Source organism: Castor canadensis, chromosome 5 (assembly GCF_047511655.1).
Source record: "Castor canadensis chromosome 5, mCasCan1.hap1v2, whole genome shotgun sequence".
Classification (NCBI taxonomy): Eukaryota; Metazoa; Chordata; class Mammalia; order Rodentia; family Castoridae; genus Castor; species Castor canadensis.
In genome coordinates, this window is record NC_133390.1 from 89,657,926 (window position 1) to 89,678,543 (window position 20,618).

At 39.0% G+C, this 20,618-nt stretch overlaps 1 protein-coding gene across 24 annotated transcripts in view; it reads left to right on the plus strand.

Moving 5' to 3' along the window:
- Positions 1-20,618, plus strand: part of Pex5l (peroxisomal biogenesis factor 5 like) — a 233,590-nt gene that overhangs the window by 158,932 nt on the left and 54,040 nt on the right. For all 24 annotated transcript variants that reach the window (XM_074073694.1, XM_074073701.1, XM_074073696.1 and 21 more), the window contains one exon: positions 1,925-2,020. In XM_074073694.1, coding sequence (XP_073929795.1) covers positions 1,925-2,020 — 96 coding nt within the window. The remainder of the gene's footprint in view (positions 1-1,924; positions 2,021-20,618) is intronic.

A 20,618-nucleotide genomic window follows, 5' to 3' on the forward strand; every position in this document is an offset into this window, starting at 1 on the left:
CCCATGTCAGTTTAATTGAGTTGGGAGTAGGTTTTTCCTGGGGCACGGAAAATCTCCCAGTAGGCTACTTGTTCATGGTGTCTGGTGAAACTGGATCACCTGGGCGCTGATGCCCAGGCAGACCCAAAGGAGTGATCACCACCCTCCCCTGTTCCTTCTTCTGTCCGTTAGCACTGCCTTACCCAGCTCACAGGCTTTATTGGACATCTCCCTTAGAATTCCCAGTAGCCATTCCCATCCCCAGTCAGACCTTGCTATCCCAGGCCTTTGGCACTACAGGTTCAGGACAGGCCAGAAGAGAAAAACAAGTCTCCTCTCAGCCTCCTATAAGCTCCCATTAGCCTCCTGCATTGGCCAAGAAGCCTTGACAAAGAACACCTTCTTGGGGAAGAGGAAAGAAAACACCTTTAATTCACTGTCTTTCTATTCACTGACAGCTTATTTCCAGCAAATATTTATTGACTAAGGATAACTTACTGTTTACCAGAAGATAACAGGGATGCAACAGTATTCATAATAGGGAGGAGAAAACAGAAGTTAACATTTTAGTAAATTAACCTTCCACATTCATTAAAGCAAGACACAGTCTCAGACGTTGTTTAGGGTCAGAGGGCTCATCATAATGACATCATTATTGTTTACAGTCTATGTTTTGCTCTTCAAAATACCAGAAGAACTTTTCAAACTTCAGACCCCAGACCCCAACCCTAGAGAGTCTTATTTCATTGGTCTGGGGTGGGGCCCAGGCCTGTTCAAAACATCTCTGCTGAAGAGCAATCTAACACATGGGCCAAGAAGTCACCTAGCCCACTCTACCCTGCAATAAAGGGTGAGGGAACCCAAGCCACAGGCCCCTCTCTTTCTACTCTACATGGCCTGTCTCCTCAGTATGATCCTTTCTCCAGCATCCCAGACATCTATGGGGCACTCATTTGTCAGTCCCTGTTCTACACGTGAGAAACACGCTCAGCAGATAAAATCCCTGCCTTCAATAGTACACAGTGGATTCATAAGTACTAAATGTGGGAATGCTCCAAGATGTATTGTGGAGTGAAAACCAAGTGAGATGCAGAGTAGCATACCATTTATGTTTCAATTTTTGAAATACATTACCATATTCTATCTGTGGATGCATAAATATGAGTGTAACCACAAGGAGAAAGATCGAGAGGCACTCTTCTTATTTTCCATGATATTTTCCAAAGGAGTTTTTTTTGTAAAATTAAAAATTAGTAACTTTAAAAAATTAAAACTTTAAAAATTATAGCAGACTTGGGAGAGGTTCTTCCAGAAATATTTGCATTTAGCTAAGTTAAGATGCATATCATTTTACCAGTTGATTGTGACAAAGTAGTTGGCCTTATTTATGTAAATGACTCGTTATTATTTAACAGAGGGCAATATCCTAAGAAGAGGGACAGAAGTCAAGTGCCAGTAGGGAAGGCAAAAATCCTGCAGAAGATCTGCTGGGTACATGAGGAAGACGTGAAAGCCACACTTGAATCTCCGTGGCTTTTTTACTTGAGGCTGGTCCACCTGACAAACTGAAAGCTAAAATATCAATTTCTAGAATTAGCCTTCTAGTGGAGATTCTCCTAGCTACAAACTAGGATCACATGGTGAGGTTTACTATAATATTAATACCTGGAACCCAGACCTATTAAAGTGATATGTTTGGGAGGTGGGGTCTGGTTTAAAATGACCATGCTGATGCCCATTGCTGAAAGAATCATGCATGATTGCTCACATTTATTTTGACACCATCTTAGTTTGGGCAACATCACACCTGAAAAATCCTCCAAAAATGATACCAGTTAGAAATGCTTCTTGAACTCTAGAGGAATAAGATGAGAAAAGGAAAAATACTTGTATTTCTGTATCATGTGATTCCAACATTATAACACCTGTGTGTGGTTTATTTCAGGCTCGACTGACCAAAGAACATCGCTGGGGAAGTGCATTACTTTCTAGAAACCACTCCTTAGAAGAGGAATTTGAAAGGGCAAAAGCAGCAGTGGAGGTAACTTTTTTTTTTACAAACATAGTTTTTCTTTGTCATGTTTCTGAGAGTGACATTCAAAAATCAAACTGCAGTAGGATCTATATACAATAAGACTTTATAGATATAAAAAAACATAATTGGATTGTTGGAATAAGACATGCGTGCACCCTTGATTTTTCAGGACAAAAAAGACATGAGGACAAAAAGATGTCACCACATAGGCCAGTTCTGTGATAAATTGACAATGGTTGTCTAGAGTCCTGGGTCAGAAAGAACTCTGAGCCTAGTCTGGGTTCCATGGTGAACCAAGGCCATGAACTTGCTTTGCTTCAGTGAGGCCAAGGTTCCTGCCTGACATTTTTACCTCTTTACTATTAGTGTAATGTATGTAGGAAACTTGAAGATCTTGCTGCCCTGGGATATTAGGCATTTTCTTAACTAAATGGGAAAAGGACATGGCTGGGATACTCTAGCCAATGGATAACCCAACTTGACCAGAGCCACAATTATTTTTTATTATTGAGTGTTCAAAGTATTGTTGAAATACTTGATTTAAGCCTTGATTTCTTTATTTGATCTTCTAATCAAGACATGGGGAAAGGAAAGAAGGAAAGCCAATGGGTGGTGGTGGGGAAACCATGCTTCACTGTTTTTTATCCACTTCCTTCCTGGCTGGAATAGCAAAGAATGTATCACAGATCTCTCTGAGATGCTCACCAAGGCTTCCTACATTGCTGTTTGCAAGTGAAGCTGTTCGCTGTACTCCAGTATGAGCTTGTTTGGCCTACACTTCCATTACTGACATGAAATCTTGAAAATTGAAAGCATTCTTGGAATGTGCTTCATATATGTGACTGTCTTACCTCTAATTCAGATGAAATGATCATATTATGGGTGATCCTCCAGTAACTCTGTAGTTGTATAATAAAATAATATTTTCAGTTTAACATTATAAAGATTCTTTCTATTCTGGGAAATAATTTCATATCATAATTTAGAAACCCAATACGAGAACATTTTTTATCTCATCACACTAAAATCCATCCAAATTTCTTTTAATTTCAACCTCTTCTAATTAAAAAAAAAACTAATGAACATTTAGTGCTTTTAGCACTAATGATGTATTTGGTTGCGATCAGCTGAGTTCAATCAAGTTGTTCAAATGCATGCATCCTGTAGCTTAATTTATCATAAATGTAGGTTTTCCAGATGTAAGGGCTAATTTAAAATTATCTTTTGAATTCCTACTGTGTGTAGCATGCTGAATTAGCAACTCAAACTATTATTTAGAAGCACAGAATCTTGGGTAAGGAAAGATATTATAATTTATCTAGTCCCATTTATAATGAAAAAGATTTAAACTCAAAAGACTTGATCATAAAGTAATAGATCAACAAGGAAAAATAGCTACCTACCTGTTAAAATATATATTCTCAAAATCATTTAATCTTACTCTTGGTAGAAACATTAGACAGCACCTATCTCTGCCAAGCACACAAATCAATTATCATCTTTCTTTTAAAACTCTTGACAAATTATTGTCCTGTTTATATGTTGAACACATCTGATTAGGAGCAACTTGTTTTTTTTTTTTTTCAAGAAAACCCATTTCCATTTTGGCTAGTAGTAATTATCTGGAGGTTCTTCCTTATATTATGCTGCACTTGGCCCAGCAGAAAGTTGAAGTTTTGCTTGGTCTTGATTTTGCCACCTTTGGAGTAAGGCAGAATTAGCTTACTCTTTACCCTACGTGGTGCCCACCTCACCCACCCAAGCCATGCCTTCTCCTGGCTTCCTCTGTGTCCCCTGAGACCTGCATTGTTATTCTAATTCATTGCTATCATCTATGACAAAATACATCTCTTTAACCAATCTAGGCCACAGTTTCCACAATTCTGTGATCCTTTCCAGCCCAAAATCTTAAGAGGCTGTAAGTTACTTCAAGTAGTTAGTCATTTAGTAGACGTGGTTGGCTAGCTATGTGAACTGGCTGTTGAACCAGGAGCTAATGATAAACATATGAGCCAGACTTAAGTAGCTGTTGAAAAACAGCATGGACCAGAGGACCAACATAGACAAATCACTTGCTCCCTCAACTTTAATTTCATATCATCCGTAAATAAGATAAGGGTCTTGGATTTCTAATATACTAAAACCCCATGAGTTTATGTCTTCTAGTATAAAAAAATGTTCAGTACAGAATTCCCAACAAAGAAAATCTGTAAGCAAATTTTCTCAGCTGAAAGTCTGGTATTGAGAAGCATCCCAAAGGAATGAGGAAAGATAATGTCAACAGAAGATATGAACACGAGTCAGGGGTGGGGGAAGATTGTGAGAGTGAGTGGGGAGATAAAGTATTTACACTAAGGTAATGGTAAGTCATGCCTACAAAACTTCATACATTTTGTGGACTGTTTACCTAAGATAGTATTCTTACCCAGAGTATTATCTGAATTCATAGGGGAATACATGGTAGGCACCAGAGTTTTGGAATTATCCACACCCACTGACCTAGCTACTCCTTGGAATTTATCCTAGAAAAGTTTTCTTGAAAGTTTGCAATTTGGAAAAGACTAAATGTCCCATCCACAATAGAGAATGGAATTAAATTATATTATATCCTTATAGAAAAATGCTATGTAACTATTGAAAATAATATTTTAGAGGCTGAGTGAGGTGGCTCACACTTGTAATCACACCTACTTGGAAGTCAAAAATCGGGAGACTTGCAGCTCAAGGGAAGCTCAGCAAAAAGTTTGTGAGAATCTATCTCAACCAATAAGCCAGGAATGGTAATGAATATCTGTAACCCCAGCTATGCAGGAGGCTTAAGTAGGAAGAGTGCTGTCTGAGGCTGAACCTAGGCAAAAACACAAGACCCTATCTGAAAAATAACTAAAGCAAAAAGGACTAGGGGCATGACTCAAGGTAGAGCACCTGCTTGCATAAGGCCTATTTTCAAACCCCGTATCACCAAATAAATAAATAATAAATAAACAATTGTACAAAAGTATTTAAGATCATGTAAAAATTGTAATAAAAGTCTATGTACTGACTGTACTATGATAGAATCCCAACTTTGTAAAATAGCTAACATTTTAAAGTAGATATTATGTGCCAGATTGAGAGCATTACATAGACTATCCCTTTTAATCCTCACAGCAGTCCTGTGAGGATGGGAACATAATAGTCCCATTTTGCATGAGAAAACTGAGGCCTAAAGAAATGGTAAACAGTTGTATAGTATTTTACAAGCAGTTTACAAGATAAACTGAAAAATGAGCTCCCCACATTTAGCAAGTTGTAAAGCATGATTCGTACCCAGGCTTCAGAGTCTGCATTCTGAATCACTGCACTTGTAGGAACTTAAAGAGAGTCTGACTTAGTCTGATCAGGCTGAGAAATTTATAAACAATAGAAATGTATTGCTCACCATTCTGGAGACTGGGAAGTTAAGATCAGATTCAGTGTCTGGGGAGAACAAGTTCCTCATAGATGGAATCTTCTTATTGTGTCCTCGTATGGTTGGGGGGGCGGGGAAAAGGAAAAGGGGCTAACAAGTCCCTCAGGCCTATTTGCAAGAGCACAAATCTCATCATGAGACTTCACCCTCCCAACCTCCCAAAGGGTGCATCTCCTAACACTGCCACCTTGGGGATTGGGTTTCAGCATACAGACTGGGGGAACACAAACCCAGACCATAGCAGAGCCTCTGTGGCCAAATGTTAAAGTTCTTATTCTTGGGTAGCTGCATTTGGCGAACTTTATTTTATTCTGTTGGCTTTTCTGTATTTTCCAAATGTTCTGTCATAAACATGTATTGTGCTGCTAATCAGGGGAAATGTTGCAAGTTATAGACACTGTGGTGAGATGTGGGATTCTAAAAGAGCCCAAACTGTGGTAGACTTCATTTCAAAACAAGGAGCGGCACTGCAGCTTGCCTTCAGAGTCAGTATAAATTCTGGTAAAACACAGAGGAAATTATGCCTGAAGCAAGCTGACTTCTCTAAACTCTCTGCCTTACATTTTTATGTCATCTCATTCCAATGTTCCTTCTTCCTCTTCTCTTCCTCTTATTTATTATCATCCTGCTTGTGATCGATCAGGCAGCTGGTTCTCCTGCTCTTCACTACCCTCACCGAGTTCCAGGTGCGCTCCTTTCTCCCTGTGCTCTCATGTACCACGTTCATCGCCCACTTTCCTCACTTTCACTTCTCAGTATGGAGAGCACTTCTCCCCATGCAGATCCTGATCCTTCTTTTCATTTAAGTTTTTTCTGGACACTCCAGAAAAGCTGAACCAGACCACTCAATTGTTACCACATCACAAAAGGCTTTGTTTTTACCCTTCTATTTATCATTGGTCTTTTTTTGCTTATTTTTGTCTGTTTGTTGTCTATCTGTCCACTTAAAAATGTAACCTCCATGAGAAAAAAGACCTGTGCCTTATTGACCAATACACCTCAATATCTACAGCAATATCTGGTACCTAATATGTACTCAATAAATATTTGCTAAATGAATGGATGGCTGTTTGTTACTCACTTAGTATGGGCAACACTTCTCTTTCCTATTGTACACAAAATGCATTATATACTCTAATATAGCAGTGTCTTCGTTTTGATAGATAACATAAACAAACCATCCTGCCATGGCATGCAGATTTCTGCTTAGGGACCATGCTGAGTTGTTTTGTGGTTGTCTTGAACTTGTCAGTCAGTGAGACAAATGTAGTAACATAGGGTGTGCCAACCAACCTTGGGCACATCTTATATTTTACATGGTGTGGATTCATTTTACTTGTACTGAAACATAAAAACATGCAATGCAACTAATATTTGAGCTGAAATGCCCCAAAGCACAACATCCATTACTGGAGAAAAGAAACTAAAGGCACAGGCACATTTATAGCATATGGTAAATGACCTGGGAACCTGTTGATGTACAAAGACTGACATTGCTCAAGGTCACATTGAACTGTTAGTTCTAGCAAAGCCTCTTATGAATGAGGCTTATTTTTGCCTTCATATCTTACATTTTTTGAGGAATAAAAAAAAAACACTGCTAATTCATCTGTGCTCAAAGTATTGTGATTTTCAAACAAAGAGCTGGATACTCCTGTTCTAGGCTTTTTAAAAAAGCACCTTCACTGAAGAAAAGGAAGAGGTGCTTCCTCCACACTTCCTCCAGGATTTTCTCCATAGCCAGCAGCCTAACTGCACTGTCAGTCACAGTGGGGTCCTGGGAAAGATGCATAGGGAGACCCAGAAATGAGGAGTTGGGAAGGAGCCCCAGGAGCTCAGAAAGGCTTGAAGCTGCCTCTCAGCAACAGAGATCCCTAGAGAGAACTGTGCTGCGTCTGCAGAGGAGAGAGAAGGTCACCCGGGAAGTCAGTGCACCTGCAACCATAAACCAAAAATACTTCCTCTGTCACTGGTGGTAGCAGGCAGGGAAAGTGAGCCAGTCAGCATCCAGGATTGTGCTTAGCTAGTTAATCTCTCTAGGTGCCTTCACCTTTAGCATAAATTGGAGTTAGCAACAAATTCATCAAATATATTTGGGCTCCTTTTATGGGTCAGACACTATCCAGGGAGCTAGTAATAGAAACAATGGTAAGACCATCTCTGCCCTTAAGGAGGAATTAAGGTGAAGAATCACAGATATGTACAGATAAAGAGACGACTTAAGTAGCTCATGGTGAGACATAGTTACTTATACAACCATCTCCCACACTAGACTGCGACCTCTTCTGGAGGAACCATGACTCACCTCCTTTATGTTCTTGGCACCTATAAGAGAGCCTGGTGCAAAGTAGGGCCTCATAAATTTTTACTGGATATATAAGTGAAAAAAATCAACAATTTGCTCCTGTAATGCATCAATTTCATCTAAGCCTCTTTTCTCTAGGGTGCTAAACACACATTATTAACTGACTGACTAAAAGGAGAATGAAGTTTTTGCCCCTGGAATCAAAGTCATGGTCCAGTTAGCTCAAATATATTGTAATGCTTGTTTTATGCATTTAAAACAATGTTTTCATAACTCCATTTTGACCCTAAGGAGATGTTTTATGAGAAAATTTTGAAAAGGAATAATGAAATATGTAAGTGAGGAAAAATAATGTATGGCAAAAGGAAAGTGTGGTCATCAGAAGCAGGAACAGTGAGTATAACTTTAAATTCTTTTGAATAATTACTTGTTGTTAATAAATTCTACCAAGACCCTTAAATCCTAGACTATAAACTCTTCCAGTACCCCAGTTCTTTTCCCTTTGAGCTTCACTTGGATGTTACTTGTGATAGTTTAGAATGTCCAGAGATTCTTTGGTATTCTCTTCAAATTATGGAGCTTCATTTCCCTCCTCTTGAATGTGGTCTGGACTTAATGACTGGCTTCCGACAAATGAAAGTGGAAGTCATAATGGAAGCTTATGTCAAAAATGGTAGTATGGCCTCCTCCTTGCTCACTCGTAGATCACTTACTTTGAGGGAAACCCAACTGTAGACTCATAACAGCACAAATGGTGAGGAACCAAGGCCTCTACCAACAACCAGTCAGAAATTAAGGCTCCTGCCCACATACCATGAGTGACCCATCTTGTAAGGAGATTCTCCAGATCTGTGGCACCTTATTTTTTTTTTTATTTTATTATTCATATGTGCATACAAGGCTTGGGTCATTTCTCCCTCTTGCCCCCACCTCCTCCCTTACCACCCACTCCGCCCCCTCCCTCTCCCCACTACCCCCTCAATACCCAGCAGAAACTATTTTGCCCTTATCTCTAATTTTGTTGTAGAGAGAGTATAAGCAATAATAGGAAGGAACAAGGGTTTTTGCTGTTTGAGATAAGGATAGCTATAGTGTGAGATTCCTCTCATTGCTTTCCTGTACATAAGTGTTACTTTCTAAATTAATTTTTCTCTAACTGACCTTTTCTCTAGTTCCTGATCCCCTTCTCCTATTGGCCTCTGTCACCTTAAAGTTTCTACATTGGTTTCTCTGCATTGAGGGCAACAAATGCTTTCTTGTTTTTTGGGTGTCTTACCTATCCTCATACCTCCCTTGTGTGCTCTCAGTTTATCATGTGATCAAAGTCCAATTCCCTTGTTGTGTTTGCCCTTGATCTAAAGTCCACATATGAGGGAGAACATATGGTTTTTGGTCTTTTGGGCCAGGCTAACCTCACTCAGAATGATGTTCTCCAGTTCCATCCATTTACCAGCGAATGATAACATTTCGTTCTTCTTCATGGCTGCATAAAATTCCATTGTGTATAGAAACCACATTTTCTTAATCCATTCGCCAGTGGTGGAGCATCTTGGCTGTTTCCATAACTTGGCTATTGTGAATAGTGCCGCAATAAACATGAGTGTGCAGGTGCCTCTGGAGTACCTGTGTCACAGTCTTTTGGGTATATCCCCAAGAGTGGTATTGTGGGATCAAATGGTAGATCAATGTCTAGCTTTTTAAGTAGCCTCCAAATTTTTTTCCAGAGTGGTTATACTAGTTTACATTCCCACCAACAGTGCAAGAGGGTTCCTTTTTCCCCGCATCCTCACCAACAACTACTGTTAGTGGTGTTGCTAATGATGGCTATTTTAACAGGGGTGAGGTGGAATCTTAGTGTGGTTTTAATTTGCATTTCCTTTATTGCTAGAGATGGTGAGCATTTTTTCATGTGTTTTCTGGCCATTTGAATTTCTTCTTTTGAGAAAGTTCTGTTTAGTTCACTTGCCCATTTCTTTATTGGTCCATTAGTTTTGGGAGAATTTAGATTTTTAAGTTCCCTATATATTCTGGTTATCAGTCCTTTGTCTGATGTGTAGCTGGCAAATATTTTCTCCCACTCTGTGGGTGTTCTCTTCAGTTTAGGGACCATTTCTTTTGGTGAAAAGAAGCTTTTTAGCTTTATGAGGTCCCGTTTATCTATGCTATCTCTTAGTTGCTGTGCTGCTGGGGTTTCGTTGAGAAAGTTCTTACCTATACCTACTAACTCCAGAGTATTTCCTACTCTTTCCTGTATCAACTCTAGAGTTTGGGGTCTGATATTAAGATCCTTGATCCATTTTGAGTTAATCTTGGTATAGGGTGATATACATGGATCTAGTTTCAGTTTTTTGCAGACTGCTAACCAGTTTTCCCAGCAGTTTTTGTTGAAGAGGCTGCTATTTCTCCATCGTATATTTTTAGCTCCTTCGTCAAAGACAAGTTGGTTATAGTTGTGTGGCTTCATATCTGGGTCCTCTATTCTGTTCCACTGGTCTTCATGTCTGTTTTTGTGCCAGTACCATGCTGTTTTTATTGTTATTGCTTTGTAATATAGTTTGAAGTCAGGTATTGTGATACCTCCTGCATTGTTCTTTTGACTGAGTATTGCCTTGGCTATTTGTGGCTTCCTGTGTTTCCATATAAATTTCACAGTAGATTTTTCGATCTCTTTAATGAATGTCATTGGAATTTTGATGGGAATTGCATTAAACATGTAGATTGCTTTTGGGAGTATCGACATTTTTACTATGTTGATTCTACCAATTCATGAGCATGGGAGATCTCTCCACTTTCTGTAGTCTTCCTCAATCTCTTTTTTCAGAAGTGTATAGTTTTCCTTGTAGAGGGCTTTCACATCTTTTGTTAGGTTTACACCTAGGTATTTGGTTTTTTTTGAGGCTATTGTAAATGGAATTGTTTTCATACATTCTTTTTCAGTTTGCTCATTGTTAGTGTATAGAAATGCTAATGTTTTTTCTATGTTGATTTTATATCCTGCTACCTTGCTATAGGTATTGATGATGTCTAGAAGCTTCTGAGTAGAATTTTTTGGGTCTTTAAGGTATAGGATCATGTCATCTGCAAATAGGGATATTTTGACAGTTTCTTTACCTTTTTGTATTCCTTTTATTCCTTCTTCTTGCTTAATTGCTCTGGCTAGGAATTCCAGTACTATGTTGAATAGGAGTGGAGATAGTGGGCATCCTTGTCTGGTTCCTAATTTTAGAGGGAATGGTTTCAGTTTTTCTCCATTAAGTATAATGCTGGCTGTAGGTTTGTCATATATAGCTTTTATAATGTTGAGATACTTTCCTTCTATTCCTAGTTTTCTTAGAGCTTTTATCATGAAATGGTGTTGGATCTTATCAAAGGCTTTTTCTGCATCTATTGAGATGATCAAGTGGTTTTTGTCTTTGCTTCTCTTAATGTAGTTTATTACGTTTATTGATTTTCGTATGTTGAACCACCCCTGCATCCCTGGGATGAAGCCTACTTGGTCGTGGTGAATAGTCTTTTTTATGTGTTGTTGAATTCGGTTTGCCGTTATTTTGTTGCGGATTTTTGCGTCAATGTTCATTAAGTAGATTGGCCTATAGTTCTCCTTTTTGGAGGTGTCTTTGCCTGGTTTTGGGATAAGTGTAATACTGGCTTCATAAAATGTGTTTGGCAGTTTTCCTTCCCTTTCTATTTCATGGAACAGTTTAAGGAGGGTTGGTATCAGTTCTTCTTTAAAGGTCTGATAGAATTCAGCAGAGAATCCATCAGGTCCTGGACTTTTCTTTTTGGGGAGACTCTTGATTGCTGCTTCAATTTCATTTTGTTTTATAGATCTATTCAGGTGATTAATTTCCTCTTGGTTCAGTTTTGGATGATCATATGTATCTAGAAATCTGTCCATTTCTCTAAGATTTTCAAATTTATTTGGATATAGTTTCTCAAAGTAGTCTCTGATGATTTCCTGGACTTCCATGGTGTTTGTTGTTATCTCCCCTTTTGCATTCCTGATTCTACTAATTTGGGTTTTTTCTCTCCTCATTGTAGTCAGGTTTGCCAAGGGTCTATGGATCTTGTTTACTTTTTCAAAGAACCAACTTTTTGTTTCATTAATTCTTTGTATGGTTTTTTTGGTTTCTATTTCGTTGATTTCAGCTCTTGTTTTTATTATTTCTCTCCTTCTATTTGTTTTGGGATTTGCTTGTTCTTGTTTTTCTAGGAGTTTGAGATGTATCATTAGGTCATTGATTTGGGATCTTTCAGTCTTTTTAATATATGCACTCATGGCTATAAACTTTCCTCTCAGGACTGCCTTAGCTGTGTCCCATAGGTTCCGGTAGGTTGTGTTTTCATTTTCATTGACTTTCAGGAAGTTTTTAATTTCCTCTTTTATTTCATCAATGATCCATTCTTCATTAAGTAATGAGTTATTTAGTTTCCAGTTGTTTGCATGTTTTTTGTCTTTACTTTTGTTGTTGAGTTCTACTTTTACTGCATTGTGATCAGATAGTATGCACGGTATAATTTCTGTTTTCTTATATTTTCTGAGACTTGCTTTATGCCCTAGGATATGATCTATTTTGGAGAAGGTTCCATGGACTGCAGAGAAGAATGTATATTGTGTAGAAGTTGGATGAAATGTTCTGTAGACATCAACTAGGTCCATTTGATCTATTGCATATTTTAGATCTTGTATTTCTTTATTGAGTTTTTGTTTGGATGACCTATCTATTGATGATAATGGGGTGTTAAAGTCTCCCACGACCACTGTGTTGGCGTTTATATATGCTTTTAGGTCTTTCAGGGTATGTTTGATGAAATTGGGTGCGTTGATATTGGGTGCATACAGGTTGATAATTATTAATTCCTTTTGGTCTATTTCCCCTTTTATTAGTATGGAATGTCCTTCTTTATCTCGTTTGATCAATGTAGGTTTGAAGTCTACTTAGTCAGAGATAAGTATTGCTACTCCTGCCTGTTTTCGGGGGCCATTGGCTTGGTAAATCTTCTTCCAGCCTTTCATCCTAAGCCTATGCTTATTTCTGTTGGTGAGATGGGTCTCCTGTAAGCAACAAATTGTTGGATCTTCCCTTTTAATCCATTTCATCAAGCGGTGCTTTTTGATGGGTAAATTAAGTCTGTTAACATTAAGTGTTAGTACTGATAGGTATGTGGTGATTCCTGTCATTTAGTTGTCTTAGTTGTTTGAAGGTTTGATTGTGTGTACCTAAATTGAGGTTACTCTCTACTGTCTTGCTTTTCCTTTTCCTGTGGTTTGGTGCTGCCTGTCTTTTCATAGTTAAGTTGGGTTTCACTTTCTGTGTGCAGAATCCCTTGCAGAATCTTTTGTAGTGGTGGCTTTGTGGTCACATATTGTTTTAGTTTCTGCTTATCATGGAAGACTTTTATTGCTCCATCTATTTTGAATGATAGTTTTGCTGGGTAGAGTGTCCTGGGGTTGAAGTTATTTTCATTCAGTGCCTGGAAGATCTCACCCCATGCTCTTCTTGCTTTTAATGTTTCTGTTGAGAAGTCTGCTGTGATTTTGATGGGTTTACCTTTGTATGTTCCTTGTTTTTTCTCTCTTACGGCCTTCAATATTCTTTCCTTAGTTTCTGAACTTGTTGTTTTAATGATGATGTGTCATGGCGTAGTTCTATTTTGATCTGGTCTGTTTGGTGTCCTGGAGGCCTCTTGCATCTGTATGGGAATATCTTTCTCTAAACTTGGGAAATTTTCCATTATTATTTTGTTGAATATATTACGCATTCCCTTCACTTGCACCTCTTCTCCTTCTTCGATGCCCATGATTCTCAAGTTTGGTCTTTTGATGGAGTTGGTGAGAGGTCTTGAGTTGTTTAATTAATAGTTCTTTGGTTTTTCCTTTAATTACCATTTCATCTTTGAGTTCTGAGATTCTGTCTTCTGTTTGTTCTATTCTGCTGGATTGGCCTTCCGTTTTGTTTTGCAGTTCTGTTTCATTCTTTTTTCTGAGGTTTTCCATATCCTGGGTGGTTTCCTCTTTAATGTTGTCTATTTTTGTCCTGAGTTCATTTATCTATTTATTCATCATGTTCTCTACTTCTATGGTTTCCTTTATTTCTTCTTTTGCTTTTTCAAATTCTCTATTTTTGTTGTCTTGGAATTTCTTGAGTGTCTCCTGTACATTTTGGTTGACCCTATCCAGTATCATCTCTCTAAAATTCTCATTGAGTACCTGTAGTATGTCTTCTTTTAAATTAATCTTGTGGGCTTCATTGGGTCCTTTGGCATAGTTTATCTTCATTTTGTTGGAGTCTGGATCTGAGTATCTGTTTTCTTCATTCCCCTCTGGTTCCTGTACTAATTTTTTGCTGTGGGGAAACTGGTTTCCCTGTTTTTTCTGTCTTCCCGTCATTGTCTTTGGTTTTGTTACTGTCCCTGTACTATGTGCAATTAAGTATTTTCTAGCTTGTAATAATAACCATGGTAATATTTAGAATGGACAGGTGAGCTGAGATGGAAAGCAAGAAGTTAAAGAATAGGGACAAACAAATACACAGACAAGAAGGAGAAAACAGAACAAGGTATCAGACAAGAAAGTTTCAAAGGTATAAACAGGGAGCGTTAGTTTAGTATTCGACAGTAAGCTGAATAGATGTTAGAGAGACAGAGAGAGGATTGAAAATCAAAAAAAAAAAAAGATAAGAATAAAAATTAAAAATAAGTAAATGAAAGATATATCTATATATAAAAATGAATTAAAATAAAATGAAAAATAGAAAATTAAAAAAAAAAACCTCCACGTTCAAATGCAATGAAGTTTCAGTCTTAATAATTTGGGTGTCTGCCTCAGTCTCCAATCCTGGAGATGGTGCCTCATATGTTGTGTAGTTGTCTCATCAAAGGGGATGCATAAAGTAGAACAAAACTACACACACACACACACACACACACACACACACACACACACACAAAAACCCCACCAAGTGACCCAAGTTCAAATGCAATATAGTTTCAGTAAGTTTTTCAGCATGCAGGTGTAATTCGGTTGTTCTCTCATCAAAGGTAGGGAGAAGAAGGAAAAAAAAGAGTCTGGAGACAGTTCTGAGAATGGTATCTGTGGCTGTGGCTTGCCTGCCCGCTGCTGTCAGCCTGCTGTTGCTGGCGGCATTATTTATGCAGATCTCTGGGGTGAGCTTAGCACTCACCTGGCCCTGCAGGCTTTGTTTGCTCAGAGTTCTCCTGTGCAGGAGCCTCTGCTAGAAGCTTTCTCCTTTCCAAGCACACTGGGAAAGGTGACATTGCACCCACGTTCTCAGGCCTGCATGTTTATTATAGTTCATGTGGGAGGTTGGTCTTCCCCCCTCTGATTACTGGGCAGTGCTGCTGCCCCTGCCAGCCGCCATGTTTGTTTACAGTTCACGTGAGAAATGGGTCTTCCCTCCTCTGCTGTGGAGTTTTCCTCCCTCTGCCACTCTCACAAGCTTTCCCACTCCTGGTTGTTGGGCGCGCGCTCCCGCTCCCACCAGAGCCTCTCCTGCCCACCTGGCTTGTTTATTTACAGTCCCAGGAAGGATTCCCTTCCCCCAATCTTCGGTGCTTAGTGCACCCCACCCTCTTTCCCACACGCCTTTATTGTTCTTATTGCTTATTAGTCAGTTTCTCTTTTTTCCCCTGGTGGAGGTCAGTCTGTCCAGGGGGCTATGCTGCTCTGGCCCAGGCTTGTCTGTGGGAGTACTGCAGTACCGCGAAGCTCACCTTGTCGGCGTCTTCCCAAGCCATCTGTGCGTGGGCAACTGGCGGCCCAGGGGCCCTCCTGGTTTCTCCGTTTAACATGAAGTGGAGATTCTCTGTGCCTGCTGGAGGTGTGGAGGGGTCAAAGTTATGCCTCTTCCCAGTGATTATGCCTGCAAAGTGTGTTTCCAGCATCTCTCCAAGATTTCACTATAGGAGGCTCGCTTTCTGCTTCCTCCCTCTAGCTGCCATCTTGGAATCTCTCTTCTGTGGCACCTTGAGATGCACCAGTCTCTACAGCCCCAGTTGATAGCTTAGTTCCAAGCTCATGAGACATTCTGTGCCAGGGCCTTCCAGCTAGCCACTCCTGAATTTCTGACCCTCAGAAACTGTGTGATAAAGTAAACATTTGTTGTTTGAACTTGCCAAGTGTTGGGATGATATAAGCAGCAACAGGTAACTATTATATTGCTCTACCCTCAACAGTCCCCAGCCTATCCTTCTCCACTGCCTTATTTCTCTTCTCTATCCTCACATGTGTCAATACTGACAAGTGGACAGATCACCCTGTAGCATAGAAATAATGTGTTTGTTCATTCTAGATTGGATTTTTTTCTAACTGGTCCTCCACTTGTTTTCTCTAATCCCTGAGAGAGTGAATAAAGGCTGTTTTGTGGCAGTCTGTATTCCTTAAAGGACATTTATCCCAACCCTAAGGATTAGATAGGCAGCCTGCCTTTCCTTATGCACAGCTCCTCCATCTCTCTGCATGACAAGCTTCATTGGAAGCTGCTTTCTAACTTTCCATTTCTATGTCCTATCACAAAGGACATGGCCTCAAGATAACTTCTCTTCAGACTTCAGGCTAATGTTCCCATCAGTAGCATAAGCAAAATCATAGCAAATTGGTAATTACTGTTATAAGAACACAAAGGAAAGAGTTTAATATGAACTAATAATTCCTTTTTCTAAAAATATAGTACTTGCTATGGTCTGAATGTTTATGTCCCCTACACCCAAATTTGTGTGTTGAAACCTAGTCTCCCATGAGATGGTGTTAGAAAATGGGGCCTTTGGGAGGTGATGAGGTCATGAAGACATGCTCCTCATTAAGACAATTAGTGTGGTATACAAGAGCCTATAAGAGCTTTTTTACCCCTTCTACCATGTGAAGATGCCACTAGACGTCACTATCAATGAGGAATAGGCCCTCAGTGGATACCAAATCTGCTGGTGCTTTGATCTTAAACTTCCCAGTCTCGGAAACCATGTAAACTAAATATTGTTTATAAGCCACCCAGTATATGGTATCTTTATTATAGCAAGTGAGACAGTGACCTTCTTTATATCTCTTTAAATTTTATTAGGACATGCCATACTGAAAACAACACAACAGCTAAACCCAGCTCCACTGACATAAGCTTAAAATGTTTTACATATAGATTTTTCCCCTAAAGCAATTCCTTGTGTCTATCCTATAGATACCTCAGAAATATTCATGATTGAATGAAATTGGGAACCATTCTTGAACATCTTTTACTAATAAGAATTGTGTAAGAAACTGCTGATGTGCGTGCCCGCCTCTCAAGATTATCTACCCCCAGCACCCTCTCCCATTTCCTTTTGCTTTTTCTGGCAGTATTACCTCTCTAAAGTGGGTAGAACGGATTGATTAGTGGATTAAACACTACATAAATCATTCTTACTTAGATTCAATATCCAAAAAAGAGAAAAATTTCTGAAAATATATGGAAATGTTCTTTGGGCAATATTGAAAGAATCATGAGGCTAACTACCTACAGGACATTCCTGAAGCTTAGCTTGTCATATTAGCTGACATGTTCTCATGTCAAATGTAGACAAATCACATAAAGATTACACATGTTGTAAGTTCAGTTGGAAACTGGGAAAAAGTTCCTTTGCTTTCACATTGATTAGATTTCCTGATGTTTTAAACAAAATTTTATTTCTAAAAACAAACTGAAGCATAGATAAGAATTACTATTTTAGAGTGACTTGTGATGAGCTCTCAGAGCTGACATGGAAGCAAGCATAAAGTAAGATGGTCAGCTAAATTTGTAGATAAATGTTCAATTAAAAGGAAGAGGGATATTTAGAGTCCACTTCTAATATCTGAAGGTCAGAGTTTGTTACCATATTTTTTCACTGTCCCTTGATATGCACTGTGTGATTTCTGAAGTAATGAAATCCTTAGCTTGCTCTATTCTAACAAAATCTCAGTTATTCACATATTGGTCTCCTAAGAAATTGTATTCATAGACTAGCTCCAGACCAAAGAGTAGCTTGAGAAATTCCCTTCACTTTCAATCTGAGAAATGAAGCATCTACATTCTGGACAGTATCTCATCAACAAATACTTATTGAGCAAATGACTATACAGAAGGTGAACATAGAAACATGGAAACTTCATCTCAGCCAGGCTCAAACAGTCAGGCTTTTTGTGCTGCTGTTTCTCCCTTGGAGTAACAAAGACAATAATTTTTGCTCCTTCCTTCAAGAGAGTCTCCAAAGACACATGAGACCATAGATTGGAGGTAATTTAAGCCATTTGTTGGAAGGCTCTGTATCCAGAAATTGTATACTAAACTTACGTGACAAAAAGTAAAGTATCATTATGCAATAATGTATGTGGAAAACCACAAACTGCACATGGTCCTGGTTCTAATTTTACCAATATGGCATTGGGCCTCAGCTTTGTCATCACTAAAATAGGGGGTTTGAATTAAATTGAGTTTTGAATTAATTTGACCTATAAGATTAGATGGAAAATGATGAACTTTTTGTTTTAAAATTGTGCATTTATTTTAATATATATAGGAAATATAACTATCACTTCAAATTGGTGATTTCACAGGCATAATTTAGGCAAGGCTAGGATATATTTTGCCTATTTAAATAAAAGAACTCTATCAAGTACAAAGTATATAGGTAAGTAATAATAAAGTACAAAACATATATACATTATATGTATGCATATATATAGTACTGGGGTTTGAATTCAGGGCTTCTTGCTTGCACACTACTACTTTAACTTTGCCCCCAGCCCTCCTTTCCTTTATTTTTCAAATATGGTCTTACATCTATGCCCAGGCTGAACTGAACACAATTTTCCTATTTATGCTTCCCTCATAGCTGGGATGATAGGTACACCTAGCTTTATTGGTTGAGATGGGATCTGACTAATTTTTTGCCTGGGCTGGCCTCAAACCACAATCATCCTGATCTCTGCTTGCCAGGTAACTGGGATTACAGAAGTGAGCCACCAGGCCCAGCTGCTTGATGATTTTTGAGGTTCAGTTATTAGTTAGGCTAAAACTAGTAGCCATTAAAGATACCCAGAAGCACAATTGCTCAAACAAAATAATTTGTTTCTTTTGTGTGACAATAAAAGTCCTAGGCTAGCTGGCAGAGCTATTCTATACCAACATTTGGGGTCCCAAGTTCCTTGCTGCTTGCTTCTTCTCTATCCTTCAGGGTGTTATCCTCATCCCCATAGTCAAAGTCAAATTCAAGTGTATTCTTGCTCCATCCCTTACCAGGGAATGGAAAGTTTGGAGGAGGCAGGACTGCTTTCCTGAAGATTCTCATCTGCTCACATGCCTTTGGTGGGAGGCTAACCAGCACATCACACCTCTATATCACCACCTACCCCACTCCAGCCTGCAGGGGAAGCTAAGAAATGACTGCAGTTCTATCACCACAGATAAAAACAGAGTGTGTCTTGACTACCCCCTAGCAGTCTCTGCCACAGTACCCTCCAATTTTGACATTCTAAGTAAAATTTGAGTTGCAAGTACATTAAAAATTTTCTCCCTCTCTCTCCTCTCTCTCTCTTCTCTCTCTCTCTCTCTCTTGCTCTCTTTCTTTCACTCTCTAACTCTCTCATTTTCTTTACTACTAAGAGCAGTTATTACATAGTTTTCTTTACATATAAGAAATAATGTAATTCTAATTTCTGCAGGACATAAAATCTCATCTATTGATTAGCAATGTGGCACTACATGAGTCAGTCATCAGTATTCTATAAAATTTCCTATGATGTTGAATATTATTATTCCCAGTTGGTTGAAAAGGAACAGAAAAAGAAATCTGGAGGTTATATGACTTACTTTTGCCACAAAGTGAAGTCATGGTTCAATGTACTTATAGTCTTTAGTTCTGTGCTCGTTAGTAAAGCTACCTGAATGTTATGGTTTTCACTGAAAGCATTTTTATAAAGTAAAGTCAAAATACTAATTGATGAGAGACATTGCTTTTCTGATTACAATTATTGAGCTGCACATTGACTCAACAAATAGAACAGCAAATACACAAGCCCATCGGGCTCAGTGGACATTTAGCAGACTCCCTGTAGACAAAGGGGCATCTTGAATTTCTTTTACTCATTTGGCTAAGGTATATGATAAATCACACAGTGCTGGGCATATACTTGTTATTCAAATAGATAAATACTTCCGTGTTTAATCATCAGTCACTTAGATGTTGTGTTAGTCAGTTTTATCCAGAGAGAGAGAGAGATTTCAAGCAATTTCATATGATTATGGAGACTGAGATTTTCCAAGATCTGGCATCTGCAAGCTGAAGACCCAGGTGAGTTTGTAGTATGGCTCCAGGATGAGTCCAAATACCAGAGAACCAGAAAGCCTTTTGGTGCAATTCTAGTCCAAATCTGAAGGCCTTCAGGCTAATTGCATAAAACCCAGTCTGAGGACAGGAGAAGGTCAATGTCCTAGCTCTTGCAGTCAGCCACAGCAGATCCTCCCTTCTCTGCCTTTTTGTTCTATTTGGGCTCTGATGCCCTCCCACACTGGGAAAAGACTGTGCTTTTCTCAGTCTCCAGATTCTAATGCTGATCCCACCCAGAAACACCCTCACAGATGTACCCAGAAATGATGTTCAACCAAGATCTCAGCACCCTATGGACCAGTCAAGGTGACACAGAAAATGAACCATCACAGACCTGAATAACATTCTCAGGGGTCCCCAGGCCTCCCTGGAACCTCTTATACTGTCCTGTGATACATCCATCCCACCTTAACGTTTGGGTCTCATACCCAAGGTCCGTGGGGTCCACCCCTTCACAGCAGAGAAGGAGCTGAGTTCAGAGACATTTATGG